Here is a 16,852-nt window from a genome sequence, read left to right as displayed (position 1 = left end):
CCTAAGGACAATAATGCCGAAGTCCTTATTTCTAAGATTCAGCTTAATTCTAGTAAATCCATAAATATCATTTGTATCTATCTGCCTCCTGGAAATAATGTTAGCTCACTAGAGGATATTCTTTGTTGGGTTTCATCTACCTTCCCACAAGAAACTATTATCCTAGGTGACTTTAACATTGACTGGAAGTGTATCGATACTGAGCATCCTACTTTTCATATTAACCTTCATGGTTTCTCTCAAACCATCACTTCCCCAACTCGAATTAACAAACCAAACAAAAAAGAGAGCATCTTGGATTGGATACTTATTAATAACCACCACCAAACTTATAAAGTAGGTATTTTCCCTGATGATGTAAGTGACCACTCCTATATAATCAGGCAAAGAATTGATATTTCCCTCACAACATCTTGTAGAACCATACGGTCCAACACGCATTTTAACCAAGGTTTATTTCAGAATGAACTTAGTGCTTGCCATTGGACACACCTAAAAACTCTCCCTTTGGAAGACGCAGTCCTATACTTTAACTCTAAATTCTTAAATATCCTAGACCAGCATTCACCTAAGCGTATTATCAGAATTAGGTCAAAACCAGCCCCTTGGCTCTCCAAAGAAACCAGGCAAAAAATCATTCTCCAAAACAAAGCCTGGACTAGGTGGCGAGCTACCAAAAACGCATCTGATCAACAAATATTTAGACAAATGAGAAATACAACTAAAAAAGCTATACTCCTAGATAAAAAAAATTATTACAGTAAAATGCAGCTGACATACCAAAATAATCCTCAAAAATTCTGAGCAAGCATAAATAGACTCCTATACCCAGGTCATTCCAGTACACCAACCCCTATAGGAGCTAATCATGAGACTCCCATCAAAACTGCTAATGACTTTAATAACTTCTTCACAGAGGCCATCCAATCTCTAGCTAGTCACCTGTCTCCTGATATCTCCAGCCTTCCTACCTTCATCACTAGCTCTCTTCCTTCCTTTCTGTTACAACGTATCTCCACTAGCTTAATTAACTCCTACTAAAGCTTAAGCGCTGTACCCCTTCTGCTGACCAGATCCCAGCTGAATGAATGTCTGCAAAAAGCAGCAAAAGCTTATCCCATATTCATCCTGATAAATAGAACAATTAATGAAGGATCCATCCCAGCCATCTGGAAAATCTCACATATTATCCCCCTACACAAGGAGGGAACTCAAATGAATATTCTAACTATCGGCCTACAGCCCTATTATCTCTCCTAGCAAAAATAATGGAAAAATGCATTCATCATCAGCTTCTAGGCCATCAAACTCAGCACAACATACTGGCTAAAAGCCAACATGGCTTTAGGCCATTCCATAGTACCACTACTGCCCGCCTATCCTTCACTGATACTATTAATAGAAACCGCAATAACAACGTCCTCTCTTCTGCTCAATTTATTGATCTTTCAAAAGCTTTTGATATGGTAAACCACTCATTGCTTATAAATATTCTCAAATCACTCTCTCTGGATACTTTGTCTATAAATTGGTTTACTTCCTACCCGAGTAACAGGCAACAGACTGTACTCTGGGAGAATAATATATCATCCCATCTCCCAGTAACACTGGGTGTCCCTCAGGGCTCCATTCTAGGCCCTCTCTTCTTTTCTGTTTTTATCAGTGATCTTTACTTTGCTATTCCAAACACAACCTGCATACAATATGCAGATGATTCTACATTAATATGCACAGCTAAATCCTCATCCGAACTGCAGTTCCAAACAAAAAGTATTTAACATAGTGGTGTCTTGGTTTTTAAAGCGCTGCCTCCTTTTGAATCCCCAAAAAACTAAGCTCCTCCTCTTCAATCCCACCAGGAAGTCCACACCAATAGATTCTCAGTCATTTCTAATAATGGCACCCTTATATCCCCTGACTTCACCACCAAACTCCTAGGGATTACAATAGACAACAATCTTAACTTTGACAGCCACATTAACAACACTATAAAAACAGTCAATAGAAAAATGGGCTCCCTTTACAGACTCAAGCCCTTCTTTACTCCTATAGCCAGAGCCACTGTTGCCCACTCCCATATAATCTCTACTCTTCTCTATGCCTCACCTATATATACTAACTTATCAAAACAAAATCTGCTCAAACTAGCTACCTCCTATAACAACATTGCCAGATTTGCCACTGGTAATCCTTTCAGAACCCACCGCTGTCAGAATCTAAAGCAGCTGGGATGGCTTGAATTACAAAATCGGCTTCAATTCAACCAACTTAGCATTGCCCACAAAATCCTTAACCAGCCTAATAACACTCCGGTAGTGGTGCTGCGGTAGTGTTGTCGCCTTACAGCAAGACGTTGTCCCATTCGATTCTCAGCTAGAACGTTGTCTTTTTGGAGGCATACGTGAATGGGCGTGCCTTCGTTGAAGGTTGTGCATCAGGGCTGGTAACTCGGCACATAAAAATCCACTACCAAACATTAGCGGACCGGAGTTACGCTGTGGCGACCCCTATAAGACGAAAAATGCAGCAGCAACAACAACTCATAGACCTCATTACCCCCTGTAAAAAGTCTCAGTACCTTACGTTCATCAAGTAAACTCCTAGTTGGCATCAATAAGTCGTATAACAAGGCAGGTGACTCTCTGTTCTCAAACACAATTGGGAAAAACTGGAACCTTCTGCCTAGTCAACTCACCTCCCTTCCTTACTTACCCCTCTTCAAACAAAAACTTAAAACTTTCCTTAATTCTCACTGGCTATGTCCATGTACTAACCTTGACTAATCTATCACTATTACTAAATCCTTTTTAACTCTACTCTCACCACTGTGATAAATTTTCTGTGATTCTGTAATTGCAAATGAAAGCAAATAGTGAATAGTTTGAAAATGTTACCTACCACTAAATGTAAACATCTTGCTCCAATTTTGTAAATAGTTTTATGAAATGTACTGTTCTGTATGTACAAATTTTTTTTTTGTTTTATTGTAGCCTTAAAAATTCTTGTATGTATGTATCTGTCTTGGAGTTTTTCTCCCCGGGCCTCTACTGAAAATGGACATATATCCAGTTGGACTAGCCCGGTCAACAAATGTAAAATAAATAAAAATAAAATAAATTCTTAGTCCAAACCCAGGAACAGTAGACCACCTAGGTTACAGTCCCAGGCTATGCACAGGCCTAAGCAGTGGGGAGCTCCCACTTCCAAAACAGGGAGTAGTAAGACACCCCCTACAGAAAAATGGCACAGTGACTTAACCTTAACCCTTCCAAGCCCTGCTCAACTAACTACACCCTTAGGAAGGAAGCTCGCCCTGCATGCAAAAAAGTTGGAACTCATTACCCAGGACAAATGGGTTTTGAATATAGTTTCCCAAGGATACAGATTCCACTTCCACACCCTACCTACCCCAAATGGCTGGCCAGACCTACTCCCAAATCAGTGGGCAGAGGTTCAACAGCAGGTTCTCTCCCTTCTAAGTATCAGGGCTGTTCAACCTGTTCCAGCAGAAGAAAGGGGACAAGGTTTTTATTCAAGACTTTTCCTGGTACCCAGAAAAGGCAGCTTCTGGCATCCTATCCTGGACCTCTCTCTGTTCTAAACACCTTTTTGGTAATTCCAAAATTCAAAATGCTAACACTTCAACAGCTGCTTCCTATGCTAGGCAAAGATGCCTGGTTGGCAACCTTAGACTTAAAGGAAGCTTACCTGCACATTCCAATAAGGGAATCTTGCAGGAAATACCTATGCTTCAGGGCAGGCTCCATGCACCGTCAGTTCTCTGCACTTCCCTTTGGCTTGTCTACTGCGCTCAGGGTATTCACAAAGTCTCTAGCTCCAGCCGTTGCATTTTGCAGGCAGAGAAAAATTCAGATATACCCATACCTGGACGATTGTCTTTTTCAGGCAGAAAGCCAGGACTTGCTATTAAAACATCTGGCATTCGTAAAGAAACTTCTAACCTCACTGGGGTACACCATAAACAAAAAGAAATCTTGCAGCACTGAAGCAGAATAGTGAGAGTACCAATGAGCCCGTAAGCTAAAGATTGCACAACATTGCTGTCATTACTGGGAAAAAGAATGAAAATGTTGGTCAAAGGTCTTACTGTTGGCTAAGTACAAAAATAAGGTATTCATATGTAGGTAATACACTTGTTATGAATGTGTATCTGTGTGTGTGCGCATATTTGTTTTGTGTAAATATTGATAAAGGTGTTATGTGCATAAATAAGACATTCATGTACAGCCATGTAATATATTTATGAATGTGTGTGTATCTGCACACACACTTATGTATTTGTACAGTAAAGAGTTGATTATCTGAACTAATTGGGACCTAGGGTAGTTCAGATAATCAAATATATAAATTAAACAGAAACTTCTAAAGTTGTTTTTGATGAACATTAAACAAGAAAAATAAAACACATTTATTGTAAGTACAAAACTGTACAGTATATTGCAGTACAAGCTCAAAAAACATGCACAAGTGAATACGTATAACGTTTACATATTCAGACTTTATGATGTTTCCAACCCAAAAGCTTTGCATGGCTGTGTTCAGATAACTGATGTTCGGATAATTGACTCTCTACTGTAATACCACAAAAGCTTTCAGAATTTTGATGTAACGTCTGTGATGATCTTAGTATGGGTGAGTTATTAAAAGTCTTGGGATTCTTGTACTGATGCTACACAGACGTGAAAATCCACTGGATTTTTTTTGCTTTGTGTGTGTGCGCATAAGTGATTGGGTAGAGTCTAGATTATTGCATTCTGCACTGTTTGTTAGAGGAAGGCCCCTGTTTTTGTTTGTGTTGAGGGGGGGGGGGGGTTATACTGTCTGTTTCCCAGGTTTGTCTAATAGGACAGGGAAACACCCTACCTGTGTTGCCTCTATTCAACCAACGGATTAGATTTTAGTTTTCTGACTTTCTATGTTTCTGTGTCCCCTCATGAATAGTATTTTAAATGATGGAAGAAAGATAGCAAGGTTTGGAGTTGCAAGAATGCTTCATTTCAAGGAACTGTTATGAGGTAAGGGAAATAACTGAAAGTACATGCATGTATGTAATTATTTTGTTGTTATTTCAGGAAAAGCTGAAGTTGGTTACTGTCCTGGGTGCTGGATTGTTGTGTGGAACTGCCCTAGCTGTGATCATCCCTGAAGGCGTGCATGCACTTTATGAAGAGGTTCTTGAAGGTGAGTAGACAACAGAACAGTTTAACACTGTTAATATGCCTTTCATAGGACTGTCACTTGGGTTAGGTTTAGCCACAAAGCATTGAAACCGCACAGAAGTATTTTTTTAAGTATTACTGCTTCACTGAGCTTGGTTCTTCAGTTTGGTTCCCAGCTGGGATACCTTCTTTGTGGAATGTATATGTCTTTACTGTTTACTGTCTATCTGAGTTTTCACAAGAATCGTTTTACTTTCCTTTCATTTTTCATGCACATGTTGGTAGCTGACTTGACAGTAGTCTAGATTGACTGTAAGTGTCTGTGCAATGTATGTGCAAGTCATATTATTAATTTTCTGTCCAGTATTCTTCCCAAACCTTATGCAGGTCACTTGCCAAGATAGGGTCTGGCTTCATGCAGTGCTGGTTAGGAAAGGAGCATATCTGAAAGTTAAATACTTGAAAAGAATAACTTTCTCAGGCACCTTCAATAAGGTTAACACTGCTTGCCCTGTCTTCCAAAGTGTTGCATCTAACCCATGGTAGCTGCCCTTCTCACTCCAGGTGACCCAAGCATTGTAAAATGTCCAGGCTGCCTTAGCCTGTGTTAACCATTTTGGCAGATCATTCTTGCTGCCGCCTTCTCCATGAGGAAGTATTTCCTGATACCTAGGTTGAACCGGGCTTGCCTCCATAATGTGGTGTTCTTTCCGTTTAACATTAATGCTTCCTTGCTGCATTTCTACTGTCTCTTCTCCTTGCTGGTAAAAAGATATTAAGCTCCCTAAGCCTGTTCTTCATTCACCATATTTTCCCAAACCATCCCAATTTATTTTATTTGTACTCTCTCCTGAAGTCTAATCTGTTTCTGTAAGGCCATCAAAAGTGTACACAGAATGCTGTGTGGTCATACAAGTCCCTGCTAGAAGGAGCTTTTTTCTGTTTCTGGATCTGCATTTATGTAGTCTCACCATACATTTGGTTTGCCGTTGCTGCCATCCTTTTGACTGAGCTCTGTTGTTCATACTTTTTCAAGTAATGTTACACAAATCCTTCTATTTTCTCTTTTTTTTTTAAACTGGCCTGAATGGTAATTTATTACTCCTGACTGTTTATACCCCAAGTACATCAGCATGCAGTTGGAAAGGTTAAGGGTAGCTGCTGCTTCTTGGTTCATGACTTTAGTCTCTTTAGGTCCCTTGTTTGGCTTGCCCCACCTTGTCATACGCTTGTCTCCTAGTGTTGATGTTCTCTACAGAGGAATTCATCTAGTTTTCCATGCCCTTTGTGAGGTCAGAGACTTGTGTTAAATAGGACTAGGCATAGGGTTGACCCCCATGAAGTACCACTTGCCAGTTTTTTGTATATCTGAGAGTCCTCTCTAGCTACTTCTCCCACCACTTTCACAGTTTATTACTTACATGTTCATCGTGTTTCACTGTTGCAGTCATGACTGTATGGTTCCCCCCTGCCGGCAGGCAGTCCTCGGTCGGCCAGAATCCCAAAGTCTGGGTCCGGCGTCGGCTGTTCAGCCATGCTCCCTGACGTCAGAGCGCCAGGAGTGCAAAGCTGACAGCCGACGCCATCTTCTCCAGTCTTTCTTGCCGTGCGGTGATAGCAGTTCGCAAGTGCCGATGTCCTTCAAGGATGCATCTGCAGTCATTACAAATGGGTTGTCCTGTCGTCAGGCAGCCCTTCGGTCGGCCGGATTCCAAAGTCTGGGTCCGGCTTCGGCTGGTGTCGCACTTCACCCGACGTCATTGCGGCAGTTTTCGGGTATAAAGGCATCAGCCGACGCCATTTTCCTCAGTCTTTCTTGCCGCGTGGCGCCCGAAGCAGAAGCTGTTCGCAAGTGCCGGTCGGTCAGATCCAGAGATTACTTCTACCGAATACTACTTCGAAGACTTCTATAAAGCTAAGTACCCCGTTGGGGACTCTTTCTTGCCTCAGCCGATGTCAGAGAAAGTTAATAACTGTTTATCTTGTGGGAAACAAATACCTCATAAAGATTTCCACTCCTATTGTATACATTGTTTAGGCCCAGACCACGACGTAGCAGCTTGTCTAGCCTGTGCTTCTTTTAACCGGCGGACGCTGAGACGTCGCTCGGATTTTGCTGAACAGATTTTCGGCTCCGATTTTGCCTACATTATGCCGTCGGATCCTCCGACTACGCAAATAACTAAGAAACGCAAAGAAAAGGACCGACACTCGCGGTCCGCGGTTTCGGCTGAAACCACGGCCAAGCAATCCGCGAGTGTCTCGGTTTCGGCCGAAACCGAGCAAGCGGTTCTTTCTTCAGCCGGCAACTTGCCTTCTACCGAGGCCTCTTCCATTCTGGTAGAAACGGCTTCTGAAATCCAGCCTTCTGTTGCGATTTCACAGGATTTATCAGACACCATTTCACTAGATATTTCTTCTCCTGCACGTGGAGCTGCTAGGCCTCCTCCAGCTATGTCTATTAAGGCCTTTGCCAGGGCTAAAGCAGCCAAAACTTCCAAGCCAGTGCCTGCCAAGCCCCCCTCTCACAGGCCCAGCTCCAGCTCCCATATGCGTTCTTTGGCACAGGATCTCATTACTTTAATCCGAGGATCCCAGCCTCATCCAGACAGGACCTCTCTCCCTCCTCCAGAAAAGAGGCCTAGAGCAGAGCCCCCTGAGCCAGTAGCCACAGATGATTCTTCTGATGATTCAGAACATTCTGATCCTCCTGAGGCTTCTTATTCTCCTTACGAAGATTCCGATGCTGAGGAGTCCATCCCTTCAGCCTCTCCTCCTGAGGAATTTTCCTTTGGGGAAACCTTGCATGCTATGAGGGAACAATTCCAGTGGCAGGGCCAGGATTTCTCAGACTCAAGAAAAAGGCTTAGGACCTTTCTACACTTACCACAGCATAGGCCTTTAGCTATTCCTCCAGTTCTATCTGTTGTTGATGATGCATTTAATGATGCTTGCACTTCTCCTGATACTTTGCCTCCGGCTCCTGCTAAACCATATAGGTACTACAGGGTCCCGGACACTCATCACCACTTATATAAGGCCCCTTTTGCAGATCCAGAGACGATCTCCCAGGGCCCTAAAGCTGTAGCAGCTACTTCTTCTAAAACCCCTCCCTCTGAAAGGGATTCCAGGTCCTTAGAGAGATGGGGTAAAAAGGTTTACACCTCTGCTACTTTGTCAGCTAGAGCTTTGAATTGCCAATTCCATATGATTCAATATCAAGAGTTTATGCTTGACCAGTTGACTAAAAAGCTGTCCTCTGAAGAATCTTTAGATAAAAAGTATGTTCAAGAAATGTTACATAACATTCAGCAGGTTAGTAACCATTCTTTAAAATGTGGCTATGATGCACTGGAGGCTTCCTTTAGATCAGCCATGATGGGCACAGTTATCAGGAGGCATGCATGGTTGAAAGAACAGGCATTACCAGACCATATCAAATCTAAGCTTTTGGATGCACCTATGGACAAGGACAATTTATTTGGTGCCCCCGCACAACAGGTTCTCAAAAAGATGGAAGAGAAAGCAAAATCTGTGCAAACCGTAAAAGATTTCTTACAAGTTCAACCTCCAAGGTTTAGCAGGAATTGGCCCTCCAAGAATTGGTCCTTTCCGGAGTCCTCTAAGGCACAAAGAGGCAGGAATAGGCGCTCTAGAGGCAGAAACCAAACCAGAGGCGCCTACAGGGGTCGCCAGTGGCAGGGTAACAACCAACGAGGCACGGACACAGCCACCGCCACTACAACAACTCAATCACAGTGACTTGGCGGTGACACCGCCTACCAGGGAACAACTAGAAGCACCCTTAGGTGGAAAGCTAACCTTATTTTCAAGAAACTGGCACTGCATTACAAGAGAAAAATGGATTTTGCAAACTATAGACCAGGGTTACAGGTTCCACTTCCATACTCTACCAGGAAAGAGAGGAATGCCAAACCTACCACCTGCTCAAAGGGCAGAAGCTCTAAAACAAATATCTCAATTATTAAGAATGAGAGCAGTGGAAAAGGTACCATCCATGGAGCAAGGGAAGGGATTTTACTCCAGGCTCTTCCTGGTACCAAGAAAAGAAAACAAATGGAGGCCTATTCTAGATCTGTCCGCTCTAAACACATTCCTCATTGTTCCAAAATTCAAAATGCTGACTCTACAGCAGCTTCTTCCCATGCTGGGCAAGGAGTCTTGGCTGGTAACTCTAGATCTCAAGGAGGCATACCTGCACGTCCCCATAAGACCAATTTGCAGAAGATACCTCAGATTTCTTGCAGGATCAGAGCATTATCAATTCTCAGCATTGCCCTTTGGCTTATCTACTGCGCCCAGAGTGTTCACGAAATGCCTGGCATCAGTAATCGCTCATTGCAGACTTCAGGGATTCAAATCTATCCATACCTGGACGACTGCCTGATACAAGCGGACAACAAAACAAATTAACAGAAGACTTACAAAGAGTCATCTACCTGCTTCAAGCCCTGGGATACACAGTCAATTCAAAAAAGTCAAGGCTGATTCCATCCCAAATAATAACCTTTCTGGGTGCAGAACTGGACACATCCAAACAAATGGCATTTCTAACTGCAGAAAAGAAAGAACAACTTCCTCTCTACTTTTTGGCATTAACAAAGCAGAGCCATCTAACTGCAAGAAAAGTGTTACAAGCTCTAGGCTTCATGGCATCCTGCATAATCCTGGTCCCTCATGCCAGGCTTCATATGAGAAAGCTACAGTGGTACCTAAAGAATTTGTGGTCTCAGCACAAGCACAGCCTGGAAACCAAAATTCCAATGATTCCATGCCTGAAACAAGAGTTCTCATGGTGGGCACAGGCCTGTCAATCAAACAAGGACTGCCCTTCAGCAAATGTCATCTAAGACAAACTATCACGACAGATGCCTCAGACCTCGGTTGGGGGGCACACATGATGGACAAGTGCATTCAAGGCCTATGGACTCAAGACCAACTGCATCTGCACATAAATCTAAAAGAAATGATGGCAGTAAAATTGGCAATCCAGGCATTCAGACCTCTTCTCCACGAAGGCCAGCTGTTGATAAGGACAGACAACACCACAGTTATGTGGTACATCAACAAACAGGGAGGCACACTCATACCCCCTATGCCGGCTGGCATTAGACCTATGGGATGTGGCTCTGGGTTACAATCTTCAGTTACAGGCTATTTATGTTCCAGGGAAGGAAAACATTCTAGCAGACATATTAAGCAGAACTATGACAGATGCCCACGAATGGATGTTGCATCCGGACATCTTCAAAGCCATCACAAGAAAATGGGGATTGCCACAAATAGACTTGTTTGCATCCCCATGCAATCACCAGTTGAAGAAATTCTGCACAAGGACTTACCACCTACTTGCTTGGAAGGTGGACTCCCTATCCTTCAGTTGGAAAAGCATGACAGCATACGCATTCCCACCACTTCCTTTGATACACAAAGTGCTTCTCAAGATCAAAGAGGAACGTCCGAGGATCATTCTGATAGCCCCAGACTGGCCAAGACAACATTGGTACCCACTTCTGAGGAGCATGTCCAGGGAACAAATATGGAAACTACCACTGATCCCATTACTGCTGTCACAGAACAACTACAACATTCTGCATCCAAGCCTAAAAACTCTGTAACTAACTGCCTGGAACATCACATGACAGAAATTAGCACAAATTTATCCCAAAGGGTTAAGGACATAATCCTGGAGGCTCGTAGACCTTCAACAAGAAAGAATTATGCAGCAAAATGGAAAAGATATCTCATCTGGAGCGCTGCAAAAGGGCAAGATGTGACACTGGTGAACATAGCCAACATCCTGGAGTACTTGGCTGAGCTCTACCACACAGGCCTGTCCTATTCCTCCATCAAGATACATGCATCAGCTATTTCGGCACAATACAGCTTGGATCCTCCTGTCTTCTTGCATCCTCTGCTCAGACAGTTTCTGAGGGGAATTAAAAATGTAAAACCTCCCAGGAAACCTCCATTGCCAGCATGGGACTTGAACTTTGTGCTAGAAAAACTGACTCTGCCTCCTTTCGAGCCAGCAGCTACAGCAGACTTACAATACCTTTCCTGGAAGACTGCCTTCCTGCTGGCAATAACTTCAGCAAGAAGGGTCTCTGAACTACAAGCTTTAATGGCAGTACAACCCTTCCTGATCTTCCATCAAGATAGTGTCCATGAGAACAAATCCTACATTTATGCCTAAGGTGGTATCCAGAGTCTCTTTAAATCAGGCTATCCACCTTCCTACTTTCTACCCCAATCCACAGAACAGGGGAGAAAAGCTCTTACATACCTTGGATGTACACAGGCAATTACGCTACTACCTGGACAGGACAAAAAACAATAGAAAAACTGACCAGCTTCTGGTAGCTTATGCAACAGGAAAAGAAGGAAAACCAATTTCTAAACAGACAATCTCCAAATGGATAGGAAATTGCATTAGACTTTGTTACTCCTACCATGGAAAGAAAACTCCAGAGAACATCAGGCCTCACTCCACAAGGGCCACAGCCACTACCACAGCTTTCTTACGAGGAGTGGCTACCAAGGACATTATAGAGGCTGCTACCTGGACCTCCGTGCATACATTTGCCAAGCATTATAACTTACCTCTATATTCTAGATCCCGTGCTGGCTTTGCCACTGCTGTTTTGCAAGGGATCCTGACTACACCATAATCTATTCTCATTTCCTCCTCCCCTAGTTTAGCTATGGTATTCTACCCATTTGTAATGACTGCAGATGCATCCTTGAAAGACATAGTACAGTTTTGTACCTACCATAAATGTAGATGTCCGAGAGGAATGCATCTGCAGTCGGGATTACCCACCCTCCTTCCCCTCTGAGGTACTCCTAGGGTACTTGCCAATCTTCAGCTAGCTTGGGGGGGATCTATTATGGTGTATTTGTTTGTATATATGTACATACATGTTTATTTTGTGTGTTTGCTCTCTACTATTTGGAAACTTTGGCATTTATCCAAATTTAGCCTACCAAGAGGGCACCTGGCATCTGGGGCAAGAAACACTGAGGAAAATGGCGTCGGCTGATGCCTTTATACCCGAAAACTGCCGCAATGATGTCGGGTGAAGTGCGACACCAGCCGAAGCCGGACCCAGACTTTGGAATCCAGCCGACCGAAGGGCTGCCTGACGACAGGACAACCCATTTGTAATGACTGCAGATGCATTCCTCTCGGACATCTACATTTATGGTAGGTACAAAACTGTACTGTCGGCTGACTCCTGACAATTTTTTCTGATAAACTTCACTCCGAAGACTTTCTTCTCCAATCAAAGCTAAGTACCCCGTTGGGGAAACTTTTTTCTTGCTCCAGTCCGATGTCAGAAAAAGTTAATAATTGTATTTCATGTGGGAAGCAAATACCTCATAAGGGTTTTCATTCTTACTGTATTCCTTGCTTAGGCCCTGACCACGACGTAGCTAGTTGTCGGTTTTGTGCTAGATTCAATCAACGTACAATTAAACGAAGGTACGATTTTGCTTTTCATTACTTCGGTAGGCGCTTTAACTGCAAAATGTCGTTGGATACGGTTCCGGCTACCGGAGTTCACAAACGTTGCAAGGATAAAGACAGGCCTCTGAGGTCCAAATCTGATGATAGCGCACAAGCGGAGCCAGCTTCAGGTTCGGCCGTCGTCAGTGAGGCGCTTTTGCAGTCCCTGTTGGCCATTTCAGAACCGATGGCCGAAACGGACTTGCATGAGGAGCCAACCAGGCCTTTAAATATTTCTATTGCAGGACCTTCGGACAATGCTCCTTCGGATGGGTCCGGAGCTGCTGTGCAGGTACCGGCTTCCGAAGGGGTTTTCAGGCCTACTCGGCTTCTAATAAAGGCAAAGACTCCTTCTAAAGCAAAGACTGCAACACAGGCCTCTTCTGAACCGGCTCCCAAGTCACAGAAACAGTTACTCAAGATGGCGTAGGATTTACTTACTATGATTAGGGGTTCACATCCCCCTCCAGATAAAAGGCCAAGGCAGGATGTTTATTATGACTCCTCTGATCAGGCTTCTGTTTCTTCTTCTGACCAGGAATATTGTTTCCCTCCTTATGAGGATTCTGATGCTGAGGAATCCATTCCTTCAGCTTCTCCCCCTGAGGATTTCTCTTTTGGGGAAACTTTGCATGAAATGAGGGAACATTTCCACTGGGAAGGACAGGAGTATTCGGAATCTAAGAAAAGACTAAGGGATTTTCTTCTTCTCCCCCAACATAGACCCCTAGCTATTCCTCCTGTTTTGGATATTGTGGATGATGCTTTTTCGGAGGCTAACTTAACCCCTGACTCTTTTCCTCCTGCTCCTGTTAAGCCTGATAGATATTACAGGGTTCCTGATTCCCACCAGTTTTTATACAAGAACCCTTCTGCTGACCCTGAAACCATTTCCTAGGGTCCTAAGGGAGTTAAGGCCGCTTCTGCCAAAAACCCCATTCCCACTGAAAAGGATTCTAGATCTTTAGAAAGATGGGGCAAAAAAGTGTACACTTCTGCTACTTTGTCCATTAGGGCTTTAAACTGTCAGTTTCATATGCTGAAATACCAGCAATTTCTCTTGTCTGTTTTAAAACAAAAGCTTATTTCCATTTCTGCCTGTGCAGATGATAAGGAATTACATGACTTATTGCATGCCACTGAACAAGTTGGGAAGCATGGTTTACACTGTGGATTTGATGCCTTGGAGGCTTCTAGTAGGGCTGCTGCCTCCGGCACAGTCATTAGAAGGCATGCATGGCTAAAGGAACAAAATTTGCCAGAACAAGTAAAAGCTAAATTATTGGATGCTCCTGTTCAGCATAATGTTTTGTTTGGATCAAAGGCTGAAGAGGTGATTAAAAAGATGGAGGATAAGGCGAAATCCATGCAAACATTTAAAGATTTCTTACAAGTACAGCCACCAAGATTTAGCAGGAATTGGCCTTCTAAAAATTGGTCCTTTCCCACTTCAGACAGGCGTCAGAGGGGTAGATATAGACGCTCCAGAGGAAGGCCTCAAACACAAGCTTCTTATAGACCAAGAAAGTGGACTGCTTCCACCCCTAGGGGAGGAGAGGATAGGTCACAAACTCATAGGAAACAAACTCAATGACTCCCTCTGTTGGGCTGCAGGAACTTCTTGCCTGGAAACCCCTCTCGGAGGAAAACTCTCTCTTTTTTTATCAAAAGTGGACTCGTATAACCCAAGACAAATGGGTTCTGGATGTGGTTTTAAGAGGTTACAAATTCCATTTTCATACCCTGCCAAGGCCAAGCGGATGGCCAGACCTTCCAAAACATCAATGGACAGAGGCCTTAAACCAGGTGGAAGCTCTTTTGGCTATGAAAGCCATAGAACTGGTTCCACTTTCAGAGATGGGACAAGGTTTTTACTCAAGGCTCTTTCTAGTCCCCAGGAAGCAAAACTCATGGAGACCCATTCTGGATCTGTCGGTCTTGAACACCTTTCTAGAGATTCCAAAATTCAAGATGCTTACTCTACAGCAGCTACTTCCAATGCTATCCAAAGATGCGTGGATGGTAACTTTGGATTTAAAGGAGGCATATTTACACATTCCCATCAGGCAGGATTGCAGAAAATACCTCAGATTCAAGGCCGGATCAAGGCACTTTCAATTCTCTGCGCTGCCCTTTGGATTGTCTACTGCGCCCAGGGTCTTCACCAAATGCCTGGCTCCAGTAGTAGCTTACTGCAGACTCAAGGGAATTCAAATTTCCCCTTATCTGGATGATTGTCTAATTCAGGCAGACAGCAAGGATGTCTTACTCCAGCATCTAGAGTTTGTACAGAACCTCATCAAGTTCCTGGGATTCTCTGTAAACATAGAAAAGTCAAATTTGACACCCTCGCAGCAGATAACTTTTCTGGGTGCTCTTCTAAACACCGCAACCCGGATGGCATTTCTGACATCCGAAAAACAATTACAGCTGGCTTCAATTTTCCAAACCTTGGCAACTTTAACTCGGCCATCTGCAAGGAGATTCCTGCAGGCTTTGGGTTACATGGCCTCCTGCATCCTTCTCGTACCATATGCAAGACTACACATGAGGAAAATACAGTGGTACCTAAAAAGTGTATGGTCTCAGCATTGCCACAGTTTAGACATACTGATCTCCGTCCTGCCTTGCCTTCAAAAGGAATTTCTTTGGTGGTCCAGGGCATGTACTCTAAACAAAGGGAAACCCTTCTGTCTGCCTCCGGCCACTCAGATTCTAACCACGGATGCCTCGGATTATGCTTGGGGAGCCCATTTTCAGGGCGACTGTCTGCAGGGCCTTTGGACAAAGGATCAGAAGCACCTGCATATCAATTTAAAGGAAATGTTAGCCGTTCAGAAAGCTCTAATGGCCTTCAGGAATCTTCTACAACCAGGACAACTACTAATACGGACAAACAACACCACAGTTATGTGGTACATAAACAAGCAAGGAGGATCTCATTCCTACCACCTTTGCAGACTAGCCATGGATCTATGGAACACAGCTCTAGCTTGCAATCTGGACCTTCAAGCTCAGTTTCCACCAGGGAAGCAAAACTTCCTGGCAGACCGTCTGAGCAGAAACCTTTCGGATCCACACGAGTGGATGCTGGACGCCAAAATATTCAGGATGATAACAGCAGTCTGGGGATGTCCTCACATAGACCTCTTTGCATCCCATCTCAATCATCAACTACAGAAGTTTTGCACCAGGACTTTCCACAAAGAAGCTTGGAAAGTGGATGCCCTATCATTCAGTTGGAGAAACCTCTCGGGATATGCCTTTCCGCCTCTTCCTCTTCTTCTACGGGTATTATTAAAGATAAAACAGGACAAGCCCAAGATGATAATCTTGCTGGCCCCAAATTGGCCTCGACAGTTTTGGTACCCAACTATAAAAAACCTATGTCTGGAGCCCCCTTGGGTTTTTCCTCAGTCTCCGAACCTTCTGTCCCAACATCAGGGTCAGGTTCTACACTCTCATGTCAGAACTCTCAGCCTGGCGGCCTGGTTAATCCAGGGCCTTTGATTTCTTCTTTCCTACCCAAGCAGGTTATGGATGTCATTTTAGAAGCCAGACGTCCTAGCACTAGAAAATCTTATGCAGGAAAATGGAAAAGATTTTGTTCCTGGATGCAGGCTCAGGATTCTGATCCTCTTCTTCCGAACATTGCTTCAATTTTACTTTACTTGACAGATCTCTTACATAAGGGTTTCTCTTTCTCTTCCATTAAGATATCTGCTATTTCTGCTCATTATAATACAGATCCTCCAATCTTTTCCCATTAGCTCATGAGACAGTTTCTCAGAGGAGCTAAGAATTTAAGACCTCCTAGATCTCCTCCCATTCCTGCTTGGGATCTCAACTATGTTTTGGAAAAACTAACCTTGCCTCCTTTTGAGCCTGCTGCCTCTTCTGACATCAAGTTTTTATTTTGGAAGACAGCTATCCTGTTAGCCCTAACCTCTGCCAGGATAGTCTCAGAGTTACAAGCTCTTATGGCTGTGGAACCTTATATTATTTTTCATCAAGACAGGGTGTCTTTGAGGACTAATCCTACCTTCATGCCTAAGGTGGTTTCCAAAGGAGCTTTAAATCAAACTATCCACTTGCCAAACTTTTTTCCCCACTCCTCAAAATAAAGGGGAAAGGATCTTAC

The 16,852-nt window shown here is 43.6% G+C and overlaps 1 protein-coding gene across 1 annotated transcript in view; it reads left to right on the top strand.

Annotated features, from left to right (window-relative positions):
- The window catches only part of SLC39A9 (solute carrier family 39 member 9), a 620,493-nt gene that overhangs the window by 119,592 nt on the left and 484,049 nt on the right, over positions 1–16,852 (top strand). Inside the window, exon 2 of the mRNA XM_044074002.1 lies at positions 5,094–5,202. Within this exon, the coding sequence (XP_043929937.1) occupies positions 5,094–5,202 (109 nt within the window). The remainder of the gene's footprint in view (positions 1–5,093; positions 5,203–16,852) is intronic.

The sequence above is a fragment of the Protopterus annectens genome, chromosome 6.part0 (genome assembly GCF_019279795.1).
Source record: "Protopterus annectens isolate FY-2018-M chromosome 6.part0, PAN1.0, whole genome shotgun sequence".
In the NCBI taxonomy this organism is placed as follows: Eukaryota; Metazoa; Chordata; order Ceratodontiformes; family Protopteridae; genus Protopterus; species Protopterus annectens.
This window is presented reverse-complemented; position numbering and strand designations above follow the sequence as displayed.